The 17,588-nt window shown below is 36.0% G+C and overlaps 1 protein-coding gene across 1 annotated transcript in view; it reads left to right on the forward strand.

The window, feature by feature from the left end:
* The window catches only part of LOC127562914 (putative dimethylaniline monooxygenase [N-oxide-forming] 6), a 30,592-nt gene extending 24,624 nt beyond the window's left edge, over positions 1 to 5,968 (forward strand). Inside the window, exon 8 of the mRNA XM_051998962.1 lies at positions 1,086 to 5,968. Coding sequence (XP_051854922.1) covers positions 1,086 to 1,425 — 340 coding nt within the window. The 3' untranslated portion in view covers positions 1,426 to 5,968. The remainder of the gene's footprint in view (positions 1 to 1,085) is intronic.
* Positions 5,969 to 17,588: the final 11,620 nt, after the last annotated feature.

A 17,588-nucleotide genomic window follows, 5' to 3' on the forward strand; every position in this document is an offset into this window, starting at 1 on the left:
CCCTTTTTTAAAAAAAAAGAAACTGAGGCTGGTAGCAATTAAGTCACTTGAGAAAGGTCCTATAGCCAATGAGGAAATGGCTAGTGAGGCAAGATTTAAACTTAGGTTTCTTGAATCCACAGTGCCACCTAACAATCTCAGATGTAAGGGGCAAGATTCTAGATACTAGAAGTCATCAAAACTGGAGCCAGACACTACCGACTATATTTTCTTCTTTCATCTTTCTGGTGCACACAGCTCATTCTGTTGACTAAATTTTTCACCAAAGGAATCCTGAGTCCACAAAGGGAGAAATTAGCTGAGAAAGTGAGATTGATTTTGAAGAATTTTTAATTCCAGGACTTTATCCTGGAGGAAGTAAAAGAATCACAGAATTGAAGAGTTTTGAGAATAATCTTAGATATCATATGATCCAAGTCAATCATTTTACAAGTGCGCTTCGTGGTTTACAAGGCATTTCCTTCACAAGATAGAGATAGAACAGAAAACACTACACTGGACTTGGAGTTTTCCCAATTTAGGAATGTACTTGCTAAGTAAACTTGGACAAGTCACAGTTTTTCAGGGTTCCAGTTGCCTCATCTCCAAAATGAGGGTCTGAAGTAGTTGACCTCTGAGGTTCCTTCTAAATCCCAATTTTCTGAGGAAGGACCAGTATAATTATGGCTGTTTTATAGGTGAGGAAAAACTAGGTTCAGGTTATTATATGACTTACCCATATTCCCATTGTTTGTAAGTAACAGCTGGAATTAGAATCTTAGCCTTCCAAGTCCAATTAAGGGTTTTTAAAGGCTTATTAATATAAATAAAAACCAATTTTACACAGTGCCTACTATATGCCAGGAATATGGCTAAACACTTTACAAATATTATCTACATATCTAATATTATGGATATTAAATGATTTGTCAGGGTCACACAACTAGTATCTAAGGATGGATTTGAATTCAGATCTTCCTGATTTCAGGCCCAGTGCTTCTTAGTTCAGTGTCCCATCTAGCTGCTTTACTTTATTTGACAGATGGTTAAGTTGTGCTTTTGGATACCATCTCAAAGTCTAGTCTAATGATCTTTTCTTTTTCTAGGTTTGGCCAGAGTCAGACTTTACAGACTGATTACATCACATATATGGACGAAATTGCTTCCTTTATAGGAACAAAGCCCAATATATTGTGGCTTTTTCTAACAGACCCCAAACTGGCGATGGAAGTTTACTTTGGCCCCTGCAGCCCTTACCAGTTTCGTCTGACTGGACCAGGGAAGTGGGATGGAGCCAGAAATGCCATTTTGACCCAGTGGGACCGGACAGTGAAGCCAACCAGAACAAGGATTGTCTGTGGTGCTCAGAGACCACAACCCTTTTTTCATTTGCTTAAAATACTCTCTCTGTGTGTACTCTTTCTAGCTTTTCTGCTGATGTATTAGTAAAAGCCAATCACTTCCAGGGCTTATAAAACATTTTCAAAGGTTAATATCCCCACTCCTGCAAAGAATAATCCAAATATTTTGTAATGCACTAGTACTCCTGATGAGATAGCAGTCACAGGTATCACTCTTAGTTCAATCAATTCATTAATCAACATGTAACAAGTGGCTTTTCCCAACCTTCTTTCTTTTGATTCCTTTCTTATAGATTTAGCAGATAAAAAAATTAATTTCTTTACTATATGAAGAATGAAATCAAGTAATGACTAGGAAAAAATGTCTAAGAAATTTATTTTCCCCTAAATGTTTTCTTTACTTCTTCTTTATTTGGTTTGATGGGAGCTTGTGTTTGGAAAGAATCATAAGTATATCTGCCCCAAGATATGACTTTGTTTTGCAGGCTTGGTATGCTGCCTGATGGCATGGTCCAGTGTGATCAGGATCACAGAATCAACGGCTTATAATTAAGACCCTTAAAGACCACCTAGTTCAACTCACTTATTTTACAGAAGAAGAAAAGTGTAGGTCAGATTCAAACTCAAGTCTCCTAATTACAAATCCTGTACACTTTCTCAGAAGAAAGAGAAGTGTTGAATGATAGGAAGCACAGTACTGAAGTCTTCAGCTTTCTAAGAATATTTGTCAGTGTTTTGATAAACTAGAGAATGGCGCTGTCCAACCCACCTCTGAGTGTTTTTACAGATTGATTTTTGATAAACCCATTTTCTGAATATAGGAAAAATTGATCCTCATAACTCAATAAATTGGAAAAATTAATGCTAGGTTTCTGACTGGGTTTGCTCTGAATTTAGCTGTTTGAAGACCAGTTAGTTTTTTTCACAAGCCACCATGAGTACAAGTATACCCCGAGGTAATGTCACTACTGGATTCCAGTAAAAGACTGTTATAAATTATGGCAACTTAATTCAATTCAACAAATATTTATAAGTACCACCTATGTATATTTCTATGATAGCGTACACTGATAAAATTTTGAAGTTAAATAGTCCCCAACCCTAAAGGATTTGCTCCACTGTAAGTGGTGGTGATAGGGCTTAGAAAAGGTCCTCAGAGAAGTAAATACAAGAACACAAATTACTTTAAGAAGTTTCAGAGTATTAGATCAGCTGCTAGGAGGAAGTAATTGAATGAAATCCTGACAGTAAGTAAGGAAGAAGTGGAGGAAGGAATACAATCCAAATGGAATGGGCAGTTTCTGTGGAGTTCCAATGCCAAGTTCAAAGAATAGCTAGTAGTCCAATTTAGCAGAAACAGAGAATATATGGAAGAGAAAAAAATAAATCAACATTAGAGAGCCAGTTAAGGGAGAGTTTCTGATTACCAGAATGAGAAGTTTATGCTAGAAACAATAGAAAACTACTATAGTTGTTGTTGTTGTTGCTGCTGCTGCTGCAGTTATTTGAGGCAGGGAAGTGGTGTTCAGATCTATTCCACAGGAAGATTATTTGGGCAGATGTGTGAAGGATGGCTTGATAATGGAAGAAACTGGAAACAAGGAGACTAATTAGATTAATTAAAGACTGCTTATTGCAGTAATATATGAGAGTCTGATGTGAAGTTATTGTCAGGCTGGTGGAAAGAAAATTGTGGATCCAAAACATAATTGAAAATTAAATGAACAAGACTTGGCAATCATGGTTGGATTCAGAGCATGAGGAAGTGTTTCTGGAAAACTCTAGAATGTCTTCTAGGTTATACATCCAATTCAGGAAATGGGGAGTCCCTACAATAGAATGATGCATCTCACCTCAATTTTCTTTATACAATACTCATTTGTGTGTTTGTTTTCTACCTCTATAGCACATTTCTTGAAGAGAGAACCCATTTATTTTTATCTTTAAATACTGACTAGCACAATACTTTGCACATAGTAAATACAGAATAAACATTGATTCAATTGAATTGAGTTGGAAGAAAGGAAGATTTAAGGGGATGATGATTTAGTTTGGACAACATGCATTTGAGATGTCTTTCAGTATGTAGGAATAAAGTTAAAGAAAAAGGTGGGGGCTGGAAAATAGTAATTTGAACACTGTCACCAACCATTTAAATTGGTTAAATAAATAAATAAAACCATTATTTCTTGGGCAATTTGCTCAATGACCATAAAATTGAATTCTGTGTTTAGTTTTGGTTTAGTTATGATGGTTGGGTTTAGTTATGATTTAGCAACATTATTTGTTTATGGTGCCAATTTCAAAGAGATTTATTTTCTACATAACAATTGTATTTCTACTTATTTGCAATCCTGATAAAGTGCAATGTTGGTCACTGCTCTCCCACTGAGCATATTCAAATATTCATAATGGCCAGATTTTTTTTCAATATTATTTTATTTTTCTAAATGTATGTAAAGATAATTTTCAACATTCATTTCTGTAAAAGTTTGTGTAAATTTTTCTCTCTTCCTGCTTTATTTTCCTCCTCCCCAACACAGTAAGCAATCTAAGTTAAACATGTGCAATTCTTTTAAACATATTTTCATATTTGTCATGTTGTGTGAGAAATATCAGGCCAAAAGAAAAAAAAAATACATAAGTAAGAAACAAACAAACAAACAAACAAAAAAGTGAAAACACTATGCTTTGATCCACATTCAGTTTCCATGGTTCTCTCTCTGGATGTGATTGGCATTTTCCATCCTGAGTTTATTGGAATTGACCTTTGAGAAGAGCAAGTTAGAATGCTCAGATTTATACATAGAATACATATTACTTTTAAACTGTTACTGCCTTGGCAACAAATTTGAGCCCTTTGATTTTTGCAAAGCTTTGTGGAATGCTCTTTCTTCTAGTGTGTTTACTTGACCTTTTCAGTGATGGGTCCAGAAGAAGCACCTTCAGTTGGGGTTGCTTCACCACGTGGGAACTCACTAAACATTTTTCTTGGTATGCTTCCTGCATTCTAGTACAGTTTAGTTATGATGGGGTTGCAGACCTTCTCTAATTCATAAAACAGCATTCTTAAGGGGGGCAACATTACAGAAGAGTCATATCTGAAATAATAGATATGGAAATTAATTTACAATTAAAAAATCTAAAGCATGTAATGTTTTCCTGGATTTTTTTGAGCTATGAAACCCACAAGAAATATAACTCAACTGTACTCTAATTCTTATCTCCTTAAATTCTAAAGGTTCTAATTACAAAACTGAGTTAAAATGAGAAATAATATAGCCACGGAAGAATATAATGAGTTTCTAAGATCAGTGAACCTCAGATGAAAAGAGTCCAATGACAACTATTTATGGTCATTCATTTATACAAAACTTCATAGTTGACAAAATATTTCCCTCACAAGATTGGCTTCCCAAGTTGTGGATGAGAATGTTGAGGCTCAGAGGAACTTGCCTACTTTATTAAAGTTAAATGACTTGCTAATGGATGCATGTATCATAAGAGGCAAAGTGAGAACTATGATCCAATACTTTTAAGTCCAAGAACACAGATCCTTTGATTTCAGGTCCAGTGTTCTTTATGTAATGCGTGCTGATCAAGTCTGGCATGAAGAGTCCAGGCTCAAGTTTAATTTATTTTCCTTGCTCTCCTTTATAGCTAAACTGGTTTGTTAGTTTAGAGCCTCATATTACTATGAGCCTTTTATGGATGACTGACTCCTGGGAGTTACATAACATATTTTCATTGTATTATCCCAGAAGAGAATCATAGCTTTTGTGGAGTTGATTGGATCACATGACAGAGCAAACTACTTTTAATGTGCTAAACAAGCATAAAAACATGGCAAGATTGGACAAAATAGAAGGCAAAAATGCACCAGAGAGGAATAAACACAGACATCAGGACAACAAAACTTAAGATTAATTCTACCAAACTCTGAGTATATAGATATAACCTATATCAAATTGCTTGCTATCTTGGGGAGGGAGAGAAGAAAGGGAAGGAGAGAGAAAAATCTTACAGAGATGAAGGTTAAAAACTAATTTTACATGTTATTTGAACAAAAGTAAAAAAAAAAAAACTATTGAACTCTGATCACTGTCATCATTCCATCTCTTCCTCTGATCTACAACACTGAACCTTCTTCATCTTCTTTGTGATTTCTAATTTTTCAGCTCCCCACACTAATTGATGTAATTAGTGGCCTGGAGTCAGGAAGATCAGTTTCTGAGTTTAAATCTGGCCTCAGACATTTAATTTCTGGGTGATTCTGGGTAAGTCACTTCACCCTATTTGCCTCAGTTTCCTCATCTATCAAATGAGCTGAAAAAGGTAATGGCAAAGCAGTATTTTTGCAAAAAACAAACAAACAAACCCCCAAACCACTAATGGGATCTCAAAGATTTGGACAAGACTGAAAACAACAGAAAGACAATAAACAAGTCTGATTTATTCATGATGAGCTAAAGTAATGTTTTTAGAGGAATACATGAGTGTGTTGACAAATGTTTAATAGCCATGGTCTCCAGAAGAAAAAAAAAATGCACACATACTTTTAAATTTAAATTTCTATTATCATTACTTTCTTAAGTCTGTATAATTAATAAAATATTAATTCAAACCTCTATTAGTAGTAATTGGTGATTTCTGAGGTTCAAATGCTCCCATAGGAAATTTAGCATACAGTTCTCAAAATTCAGTTAAAGTTGCCTCCAACACAACCTTTACGCAAAGAATCTAAAAGATTTGCCAAGACAAACACAATATAGAGGTGCCACTCAAAAGAGATCAACAGAAATTCAATAACTAAATAATGTAGACAGAAATGAAAATGGCTTTGAAAATGTACCTTAATGTTATTGTGTGAAACCAGAGACAGGGACTCTTTCCCTCCTGAGCCCCATATTACAGAATCACAGACCCTCAGAGTTGAAAATGTACTTTTTGATTCAACTTGCACCTGAAAATGAAATCCCATTTACATTATTCCTGGCAATCAGTCATCTAGACTTTGATTGATACTTCTGACACTCTAGGTGGGTGTTACAAATTGGGAATCCCATTTCAGATTAATTTTTTCATTTTTTTTCCTTCCTCCACACCCCATTTAGGAGTTTAAATTAAATCCCATACTACAGTTTTAAAGATTTTTTTTTCACTTGGCTTCCTTTGAGTAGGATGGTGCCCATTATTATTAAAAGGATAAAAATTTAAATATTATTTCATTTAAGCATTTTTAATTAGAAAAATCATCATCTCATCTATGACTCAAAGAACAACATTGGTTTTTAATTTCCATAACCTGGTGACATCTGTTGCTGTCATCTCTGTTTCTAATTTGATATGCATTGTTGGAAGTGGTCAAATGATTTGGTCAATTTTCATATTGCTCTTTGGTGGTTGGGCAAATATTTGCATTGTGGGAAAATATTGTAAAGATATGAGGTCTATATTCATAAGGGAATACTGATATGGAAAAGAGCATATATTTAATAAGGATGTTTTAATAAACTATGAAAATCAAAGTTAGAGAACTGGGGGACTATAGGAAATTATATATGGGAATGAGGTTAAAAGCATCCACTAAGGATGTGTTTTGTGAAATCATTGGTCATTCAAACATTCAAAAATATCTGAAGAGAGGATTCTGGGAAGAGGTCAGAAAATTTCAAGGACTCCAAATTTCCCACACAAATAAGACAAAATAATGCATCAAGACAAAATGTAGAGCAGTGCTAAAATAAAAAGAGTTGGGGCAGAACAGTGGTTCTGTTGGGGCAACATAAGAAGAGTCAAAGAAAAATACCAAGACAGAGATTTGGTGCTTGTAACATGTAAAAAATTTTAAGCTTGTTCTGCTGAAATAGCAAGTGGTGAGCTATGGGGGATGGCTAGGTTGGGAGGTAGCCTCAGCCTCAGCCACAGGAATTTTCACTTTTTAAACAATGTGTGGAGTCCAGTGTCTGAATTGGAGAAGATTGAGGGAACCTTTGCTGATATGGGAGGCTCCCTGAGCTCTTCTGCTCAGCCCAAGGCAATAAGGAACCAATACTTCTTGATAAATGCAGAAACAGTGGGGCAGGGACATTGCTCACTCTGGGCACTTACAGAAGGGAGAAATTCTTGGTTTGGAATTCTAGGACCTGAGGCCAGAGACATTATACCCCATACCACAAGACTAGAGGTGATTGGATATGCTACAAATTTTTAAAAAGAGCAACAAAGGAGAAAGAACCCAACTACAGAAAATTATTATGAGAATAGACAATATTATCAAAAGAATTTTTGAAAATACACTAGACTACACATGAATAATACATCAAATTGCTTACTTTCTCAATGAGAGGGATGGGAAGGGAAAAAGGTAGAGAATCTGAAACTCAAAATTTTAAAAATGAATGTTAAAAATTGTTTTGACATGTAACTGGGAAAAATAAAACACTAAATAAAATTTTCAAAAGAAACAAAGAAAACAAAAGAAAATATAGTAGAGTTTCATTAATATAATCCCAACTAATCAGAAACCAAGTGCTAAATATAGCTTCTTAAGTTTTATTTATTATTATTATTATTAGTTAATTGAGCTCAGGGTCACACAGTATCTGAGGCAGCATTTAAACTCAGGTATCCTCCTGATACCAAAGCCAGTGCTCTATGCAGTCATCTAGTTGTCCCCAGCTTTATATTTTAAAAGTTTCAATCAATATACATTGTTGGTGGAATTGTGAACACATCCAGCCATTCTGGAGAGCAATTTGGAACTATGCTCCCAAGCTTCAGGTTTTTTATGCTGTTATTTTCAGGGCTATCTCTGGGGGGTATCTGTAACTTTTTGATTCTTCTAAGTATTTAAAAAGAGGTGTGGTCACTACTCTCCTGGCCTGTGGTCTTGGCTATGGTTTGAGCAACCATAAGTTCTCTTTTCTGTTCTGGAACTATGGCCCCTCCTCCCCATGGCTGCAAGTGCTTTTATTCCATATGACCCTGGGATTGTGATTTGAGTTCCTACCTTCTTAAAGTTGTAAGCATCAGTGCTTCTTTTCTGTCTTAGACCTAAAATTAGAGAGTCTGCCCTGTGAGTGATCACAAGCATCCTTTTCTTTCTTGAAATTGTGCAAAGGTCTCTATTCCCCTGGAATTACAATATTAGTATGCTAGTGTTCCTCTTTGCCCTGGGCCCGATACCTAGAACTGTATATGGACTATGCAACAGAATCCTCTACTTACTACAAGCTAAAAATCTCCTGTAATCTCTTTCTGACCACTTGTTTGACTCCCTTACCATCTGTGGTCTGAGAGCTCCAGAAGCCACCTCCAGTGTGGCTCCCCCAGGGTCTGCTGCTGGTTTGCCAGTTGCAGCCCACAATGCATTGTACTCCAGGCTTGACTACCACATTGTGAGACAGACCTTTCTTGCTGACTTCCTGAGCTGTCTTGGGTTGGGAAAGTGTTTAATTTGACCTCCACAATTCCAGAATTCTATGAAAGACATTGTTAGGAGGGGAATTTTGGAGTGCTCAGGTAAGTCCCTGCTTTTACTCCACCATCATGGCTCTGCCCTCTTGTATAGTTCTAACTTTCAAAAAATACATCAATTCATTTGATCCTCCCCAATATCCTGAAAATATCTCCATTATTACAAACCCAGTAAGTCATCATCCAGTCTTTTGTTGAAGATCACCAAGAAGGGGGAACCTCCCTGCCCATTTCTCTAGACAATCCGTTTCATTTTTAGACAGTTTTGTTAGGAAATTTTTCCTGACATCTAGTTTAAATTTATTTCTTTTTAGCTCCCACTCGTGGTTCCTAATTCTGGCCTCAGAGGCCAAATAGAAAAATGTGATCCCTGTTCCAAATGCAAGTCCTTCAACTTGAACCCAGCTATCATGTCCCACTCTTCCCCTTAAAGTTTTTTTTTTTCCCAAAATAAATATGTTCAGTTCTTCAGCCAATTCTCATGAATTCAAAACTCTATATTATCATGATTGCTATTCTTTGAATAATACCTAGTTTATCAGGCATTTTTCCCCTTCCCTCCTTCCTTTCTTCCTCCCTCCCTCCCTTCCTCCCTCCCTCTCTCCCTTCCTCCCTCCCTCTTTCCCTTCTTCCCTCCCTCTTTCCCTTCTTCCCTCCTTCCCTCCCTCCCTCCCTTCCTTCCTTCCTCTCTTCCTCCCTTCCTCTCTTCCTCCCTCCCTCCCTTCCTCTCTTCCTCCCTCCCTTCCTCTCTCCCTCCCTTCCTCCCTCCCTCCCTTCCTCTCTTCCTTCCTCCCTCCCTTCCTCCCTCCCTCCCTTTCTCTCTTCCTTCCTCCCTCCCTTCCTCCCTCCCTCCCTTCCTTTCTTCCTCCCTCCCTCCCTTCCTCCCTCCCTTCCTCTCTTCCTTCCTCCCTCCCTTCCTCCCTCCCTCCCTTCCTCTCTTCTTTCCTCCCTCCCTTCTTCCCTCCCTTCCTCCCTCCTTCCTTCCTCTCTTCCTTCTTCCCTCCCTTCCTCCCTCCCTCCTTCCTTCCTCCCTCCCTCCCTCCCTTCCTCCCTTCCTCCCTCCCTCCTTCTCTCCCTCCCTCCCTTCCTCCTCCCTCCTTCCTTCTCTCCCTCCTTCCCTCTCTTTCTCCCTCTTTCCTTCCTTCTCTCTCTCCCTCCCTCCCTTCTTCCCTCTCTCCTTTCTTCTCTCCTTTCCTCCCTTCTTTCTCTCCCTCCCTCCCTCCCTTCCTTCCTTCTTTCCCTCCCTTCCTTCCTTCCTTCTTCCCTCCCTTCTTTCCTTTTTTCCTTCCTTCCTTCCTTTTTTCCTTCCTTTCTTCCTTCCTTTTTTCCTTCCTTCCTTCCTTCCTTCCTTCCTTCCTTCCTTCCTTCCTTCTTCCTTCCTTCCTTCCTTCCTTCCTTCCTTCCTTCCTTCCTTCCTTCCTTTCTTTCTTTCTTTTCTTTCTTTCTTTCTTTCTTTCTTTCTTTCTTTCTTTCTTTCTTTCTTTCTTTCTTTCTTTCTTTCTCCCTCTTGCTCTCTTTCCTTCTTTCTTCTTTCTTTCCTTTTTATTCCTTCCTTTCTTTTCCACCTTTGTTTCTTTCTCTCTTTCCTTCTTTCACTCTCTCTCTTTCTCTCTATGTCTCTGTCTCTCTCTGTCTCTTAAAGACTAATGTGGTTTATGTAATAAAAAAAAAAGATGTAAAATAAAGGAAAAATACCTCCATTCTTTAATGTTCCAGATCATGACTAACTGTTATTCTTACCTATCCCTAAACACAATAAATAACATTTTTAAAAAATTAACAAGCCATCCTTTTAATGATTAGGAATTTCAATCACAATTACTTAGTTCTCCATAAGGGATTAACTCAAGCTAAATGGATTTGTGAAGTCACTTCATTGATACTTTGAAAACAGAGTAAAATGAGTTTTCAATTAATAGGCCATCCTTTTAATGACCAGGCAATTCAATCATTATTAATTAGTTCTCCACAAAGAACTTTACCCCAAAAGATATGGAAAATCACTTCATTAATATTTTGAAAACAGAGCACACCCTGAGGGTGATGAATTAATTAATTTTGTTTTGCTGAAAGCCTATAAAACAGGGGCTAGCTATCCCTAACTTTATAACTTTTTATACCCTTAATTTCACTTCTCTCAATTTGCTCAGGAATCCAGACTGTCAGTAACTATTTTAGCCATAGCACTAATAACCAAGGCTCCTCAGAAATGTCCAGCTGGGATTTCTCTCCATAGCACATAATTATAATTAAGTAGATGATTAAAGATAGAACACAGCCGCATCTTCAAGAACTTTTCCTACATTGGAAAATGCTTCACATAGTATGAAACTTGGTTTCATCCAAGCCTTTTCCTTTCCAAGACAGAAAATACAAACTAAGGAATGTTATGGAATATTTTCTTTCCTATAAAGCCAAAAACAATGAAACAGAAGTAGATCACTTGACCTTTTCTCTTATCTCCTTCCAGTTCAAAATGCTCATACTTCTCAATGGCAAGCATCCTCTTAGACTTGTAGTTGGGTTCAACACATTCAAGCCTTAGTACAACTTTTTTTTTTTTTTTTTTATGGTCTGTCTTTTTCCAGAAAAATTGGTTAATAGTCACTCTGCTTCCAGTAGTATCACCTTGAACCTTGTCTTTGCTGGGAATTCTCCCTTGCTTTGGAGGGTCAATGTGTGTGGGCTGGTGCTTGCTCCACTTTTTTGCAGGAAGTTCTGCAGATTTTTGGGATGTTCACTAGAAGGCAAGGCTATGTTTCCCACTGGGCTTCTCTGATGTCCAGACTGCTGATGTCTAGCTTATCTATGTGTGCTTGACTGAGAATAGTGATGAAGAGTTGTAGAAGACAACTAGCTTTGAAGGCTAATGGTAGAAAATGGAATAATTTTCTTTGTGCTACTCCGACTCAGTGGTTCTCAAACTTAAGTTCTCATAGTCTTTATACTATTAAAAATTATTGAGGATCTGTTCAGAGAGTTTTTTTTTTTCCAACATGGGTAATATTTATAGATATTTACCATTTAGAAATAAAAACTAACTTTAAATTTGAAAACTCTCTGAAAGAGTTTCAGAGATCTCCAGGAATCTCTAGATCACACTTTGAGAACTATTGCAGTCCTGCTGAGATCTGAGAAGAACAGATAACAGGAGGTTATTATTTTCCTTTCCTCCTCTCCCCCATTTTTGGAAGCTAGTTAAGTAAACTCCAAGCTAGCATTAGCTTTGTATTTTGTGTCATTACTGGACTATTTTTGATCTTAAATACACATCACAGATCTCATAGAACTGGGTTTTTTTTAGGCTTTTTATTTTCAAAACATATGCACAGATAATTTTTCAATATTGATCCTTGCATAGACTTGTGTTTCAGATTTTCCCCTCCTTCCCCCCCATCCTCTCCCTTAGATGGTAAGTATCCAATATATGTTATACATGTTAAAATATGTTAAATCCAATATGTATAAAAATATTTATACAATTCTCATGTTGCCCAAGAAAAATCAGATCAAAAAGGAAAGAAAATGAGTAAGAAAACAAAATGTAAGTGAATAACAACAAAAAGAATGAGAATATTATGTTATGATCCACATTCAGTGCCTACAATCCTCTCTCTAGGTATAAATGGCTCTCTTCATCACAAGATCATTAGAACTGGCATCACTCATCTTATTGTTGGAAAGAGTCACATCCATCATAATAGTTAATTGTATAATATTGATGTTGTGTACAATGATTTCCTGGTTCTGCTCATTTCACTCAGCATCAGTCCATGTAAGTCTCTCCAGGCCTTTCTAAAATTATCCTCCTGATCATTTCTTATAGAACAACAATATTCCATACTGTTCATATACCAAGATCTCATAGAATTGTTATGAAGATAAAATGAAAAAATGCATACAAAATGCTTTGTAAATCTGAAAATGCTATATAAATGATGAATACCTAGGACTTAGCATGTATAAATGGAGTAGACTGACTATCATTATTTTTAGGGGAAAGGAACTCTTATTAATAAGAAGTGCATTGTTAACTGATTTTTAATTTTTAATAAAGCTTTTTCTTTTTAAAATATATGCATATATAGTTTCCAACATTCATTCTTGCAAAACCTTGTGTTCCAATTTTTCCCCCTCTCTCCCTTTTCCCCACCCTCTCCCCTAGACAGAAAGTATTTAACTTATTTATATAAACTTATATTTATTAAGCATCTACTGCTACAGGCATGATATCATGCTAAGTCCTATATCAAACCCTCAGCATCCAATCAGTTAATTAATCAATAAGCACTTATTAAGTGTCTACCATTTGCCAGGCACTGTGCTAAGCCCTGAAGATAAAAATACAAAAGTGAGTGTGTTCCTGCCCTCAAGGAATTTACTTTTTTATTAAGGGGATGAGGCATTTTTACAGATAAATATGTAAAAAATGTATGCTTTTGGATATTATCTTGTATATATATCTTATATTGTGATTTTTTTGTGTGTGTGTGAGAGAAAGGAACTAACAAATGGGGAAATCAGAAAAAGCATGTTGAAGGAAATAGAACTTGAGCTGAGCTTGAAAGTAAGCTGAGGTAGAGTTCAAGGAATTAAACAACAAACAAATAAAAATAAGATTGGAGGTCTATTTGAAATTCTTTCCTCTCTTATGTAATTTTTCTTCCTTTCCTTTCCTTTCCTTTCCTTTTTCCTTTCCTTTCCTTTCCTTTTTCCTTTCCTTTCCTTTCCTTTTTCCTTTCCTTTCCTTTCCTTTCCTTTCCTTTCCTTTCCTTTCCTTTTTCCTTTCCTTTCCTTTCCTTTTTCCTTTCCTTTCCTTTCCTTTTTCCTTTTCCTTCCTTCCTTTCCTTTTTTCCTTTCCTTTCCTTTCCTTTTTCCTTTCCTTTCCTTTCCTTTTTCCTTTCCTTTTCCTTCCTTTTTCCTTTTCCTTCCTTTCCTTTTTCCTTTCCTTTCCTTTCCTTTTTCCTTTCCTTTCCTTTCCTTTTTCCTTTCCTTTCCTTTTTCCTTTCCTTTCCTTTCCTTTTTCCTTTCCTTTCCTTTCCTTTTTCCTTTCCTTTCCTTTCCTTTTTCCTTTTCCTTTTCCTTTCCTTTCCTTTTCCTTTCCTTTCCTTTCCTTTTTTCTTTCCTTTCCTTTCCTTTCCTTTTTCCTTTCCTTTCCTTTCCTTTTTCCTTTCCTTTCCTTTCCTTTTTCCTTTTCCTTTTTCCTTTTCCTTTTTCCTTTCCTTTCCTTTTTTTTTTTTCCTTTCCTTTCCTTTCCTTTTTCCTTTCCTTTCCTTTCCTTTTTCCTTTCCTTTCCTTTCCTTTTTCCTTTCCTTTCCTTTCCTTTTTCCTTTCCTTTCCTTTCCTTTTTCCTTTCCTTTCCTTTCCTTTCCTTTTTCCTTTCCTTTCCTTTCCTTTTTCCTTTCCTTTCCTTTTTCCTTTCCTTTCCTTTTTCCTTTCCTTTCCTTTCCTTTCCTTTCCTTTCCTTTCCTTTCCTTTCCTTTCCTTTCCTTTCCTTTCCTTTCTTTCCTTTCCTTTCCTTTCCTTTCCTTTCCTTTCCTTTCCTTTCCTTTCCTTTCCTTTCCTTTCCTTTCCTTTCCTTTCCTTTCCTTTCCTTTCCTTTCCTTTCCTTTCTTTCCTTTCCTTTTTTCCTTTCCTTTCCTTTCCTTTTTCCTTTCTTTCCTTTCCTTTCCTTTCCTTTCCTTTCCTTTCCTTTCCTTTCCTTTCCTTTTTCCTTTCCTTTCCTTTTCCTTTCCTTTCCTTTCTTTCCTTTCCTTTCCTTTTCCTTTCCTTTCCTTTCCTTTCCTTTCCTTTCCTTTCCTTTCCTTTCCTTTCCTTTCCTTTCCTTTTCCTTCCTTTTCCTTTCCTTTCCTTTCCTTTCCTTTCCTTTCCTTTCCTTTCCTTTCCTTTCCTTTCCTTTCCTTTCCTTTCCTTTTCCTTTTCCTTTCTTCCTCCCTCTCTCCCTTCCTTCTTTCCTTTCTTCCTGTTATTGCTTACTCTCCAAATATTGGACATATGAGATATTTAAATTTTTTTTACTATTATATCTAGAATACCTATTAATGTATAGATTGGGTTTTTTCCCTTTTATGATTTTTTAGGCTAAAGTCCACAGAATGAAATGATTATATTAAAAGATATAATCAGTCTATCTCTCTATCGATCATCTTTCTTTTGTCTAATATATGCATATATGTAATCAAAAGAATAAATGAAATAATAAGTGTAGAATAGCAGACAATAATTGTTAGAAATTGTGTTCAATGATGGCTTTGATGAGGACAATTAAGTTGATGCTTTTAAAATTTGTTAAATTTTGTATCTTTCCTCAAATATCCTTCTCCTGATGCTAAGACCATGAGTCTCAGGAATCTTCCAGATTAATTTTTTCTAAATAATTGCTTTTATCATGTCACCTCCTAGTTGGCGTATGGCTTATTGTATTATAATTTGCATACACACGAACCTCTTCACAAATTCTGTGAAACTGACCTGAGTTTACAGTCTCTTTGTATAACACTTGTTTCTGTCTCATTAACAGAATGGAAAGAGGACTTCTAACAAATACAATTACGTTTTTCTACTACACTGCTACCATGACTACATAGGACTGAAGGCTGTTTTTTTATCTTTTTCTTTGTTTCATGAGTTTCCATGGACAAAGAATCCATTACCAAGTGACCTGCTTAGCTGATGATGAGCCAGTCAATACTTAGTTTGGTGCTGGGAAAGCCAATTCATTCTATTAGTGGAACTAAATTCAAAGTCTGTCTGACATGATAGATTCGACCACTTTTTGTGTGCTGCTGGTTAAGCCTTTGAGAAATCAGGATCACCTCCAAGCCATAATGGACTAATCATGTGGCAAGAATGAGTAGCTCTAGAATAGATTGTGTACTCCATTACCATGTCAAGAGGAAGTGAACAATGCTCCCAGCATTTGGATGGGTGAACTTACTACAGTGCAAAGGCAAGAATCTTATAGATGTACAGGAATGGATGAATTGCTTATATTCATCTCTGAAAGTAAACAACCATATTGTTTGGGTTGAACGGTATTGAAGATGATTCAATGATTGAATTTTCTTCCTCTTCTTAAAATTCAGAACTATCTAACAATAAACAATAACATAAAGTCTTGTACATGGTAAGTGCTTCAGGAATATTTATTGAATTAAAATATATAAACATTACTAGAAACATAACTACATTTTTAAAAAAAATCTTATTACTAAGAAATCATTAACATTATTTTCATACATAACTATTTCCAGGTTCAATTAAAAATCAAATTTAAAAAAAATCAGCATTTCAAAATTAAAAATCATTTTTTTCAAAAATTTAAAATTAAAATCTAATTTAAAAATTTTCTTTAAAAATAAAATTTAAATTAAAAAATACTTTGAAATTTCAGATTATAAAATTAGATATCTGAAATTTAAAATTTAAATTTAAACATGAGGAAACTGAGGAAAACTAAGTGAAGTGATTTAACTAAGGTGATGCCGTTAGTAAGTGTCCAAAGACATGATATGGCCATGTTATGCTGAATCCAAATAGTTATGCATTTGAATCAAGTTCGTGTTTTTGGAGAGAATGTCTGACCTCCAGACCAGTAATATATGGCATGAGAAACTAACAAAATAAGTTTTGGGCTGATGAAACTGCATAATCCCAGTGTCATATACTGGGATTTAAAGGGTGTGGGCATTCATCTGCCCTAAAAAGTTTAGTCATAAAAATGCTAGGAGGCTGGACCAAAAATTTTCTCGAGGTCCCTTCTACTCAATTGCTCTATTATTCTATAATTATACATGTTTAGGTTTTGTTGTTCAGTCATTTCAGTCATGTCAGATCCCATTTGGGATTTTCTTGGCAAAGATACTAGAGTGGTTTACCATTTCCTTCTCCAATTCATTTTACAAAGGAAGAACTGAGGCAAACAATTAAATGACTGCCCAGGGAGTAGCACTGTAATTGGATGCCATTAGCCATTGCTTTCCAGCTATATCACTGCCGCACATTTTTTATCTCTTCTATAAAAGTTATAGCATTTTGCCTTGCTCTGGAATTGTTATTTGTGTCATTGCCTTATCCTCTTTGCCAAACTGTGCTAGCTTATTAAGAGCAAGGCCGATGCCTTTTTCATCTTTGTATTCCAACCCAGTGCCTTGTGCAGCCCAGCTATTCCTGAATTGAATGGATGGAAGAGAATATGCTTCACAATTACAGACAAAGCTTTTCCAGTCCAAGGGTTTTATCAGATAGGAATTTATCGGAGTTTAAATTTTCCCATGGTTCTTTCACTGAAACCACAATCTACTAAGACCTCTATAAACACAACTGACATCTTGAGAAGTAAATGTGGGACAACTCCAAGGGAGTTGCTTGAAGGAAACACTTTTGGATCTCCTGAAACTGTAACTGATTTTACAGAAGATAAAAGAGGGTTACAAAAAGAAAGAAGAGGGTAGTTTCTTTAGTTTCCAAGGATACCTACTTAAATGTGTTGACTTTAGTAGAGTTTTAAATCAGTTGAAATTTATTTATTACATTTTATTTTTTTCCAATCCATTAAAATTTGCTTTCTCTCCAAACTCTTAGTGGGGAAAAAAAAAACACCTTGTTATAAGCAGGCTTAGTCTAGTAAAACATTCTCACATTGGCTGTGTTCCCTTCAAAAATGTTTCAATCAATACTCTTGAGTCCATCACATCTCTATCTGATGTAGCAAATGATATGGCACCAGGTGATGTGCTTTAGGGGAAGCACCAGATGTTAGGGTAAAGA

This window comes from Antechinus flavipes, chromosome 4, assembly GCF_016432865.1.
Source record: "Antechinus flavipes isolate AdamAnt ecotype Samford, QLD, Australia chromosome 4, AdamAnt_v2, whole genome shotgun sequence".
NCBI lineage: Eukaryota > Metazoa > Chordata > Mammalia > Dasyuromorphia > Dasyuridae > Antechinus > Antechinus flavipes.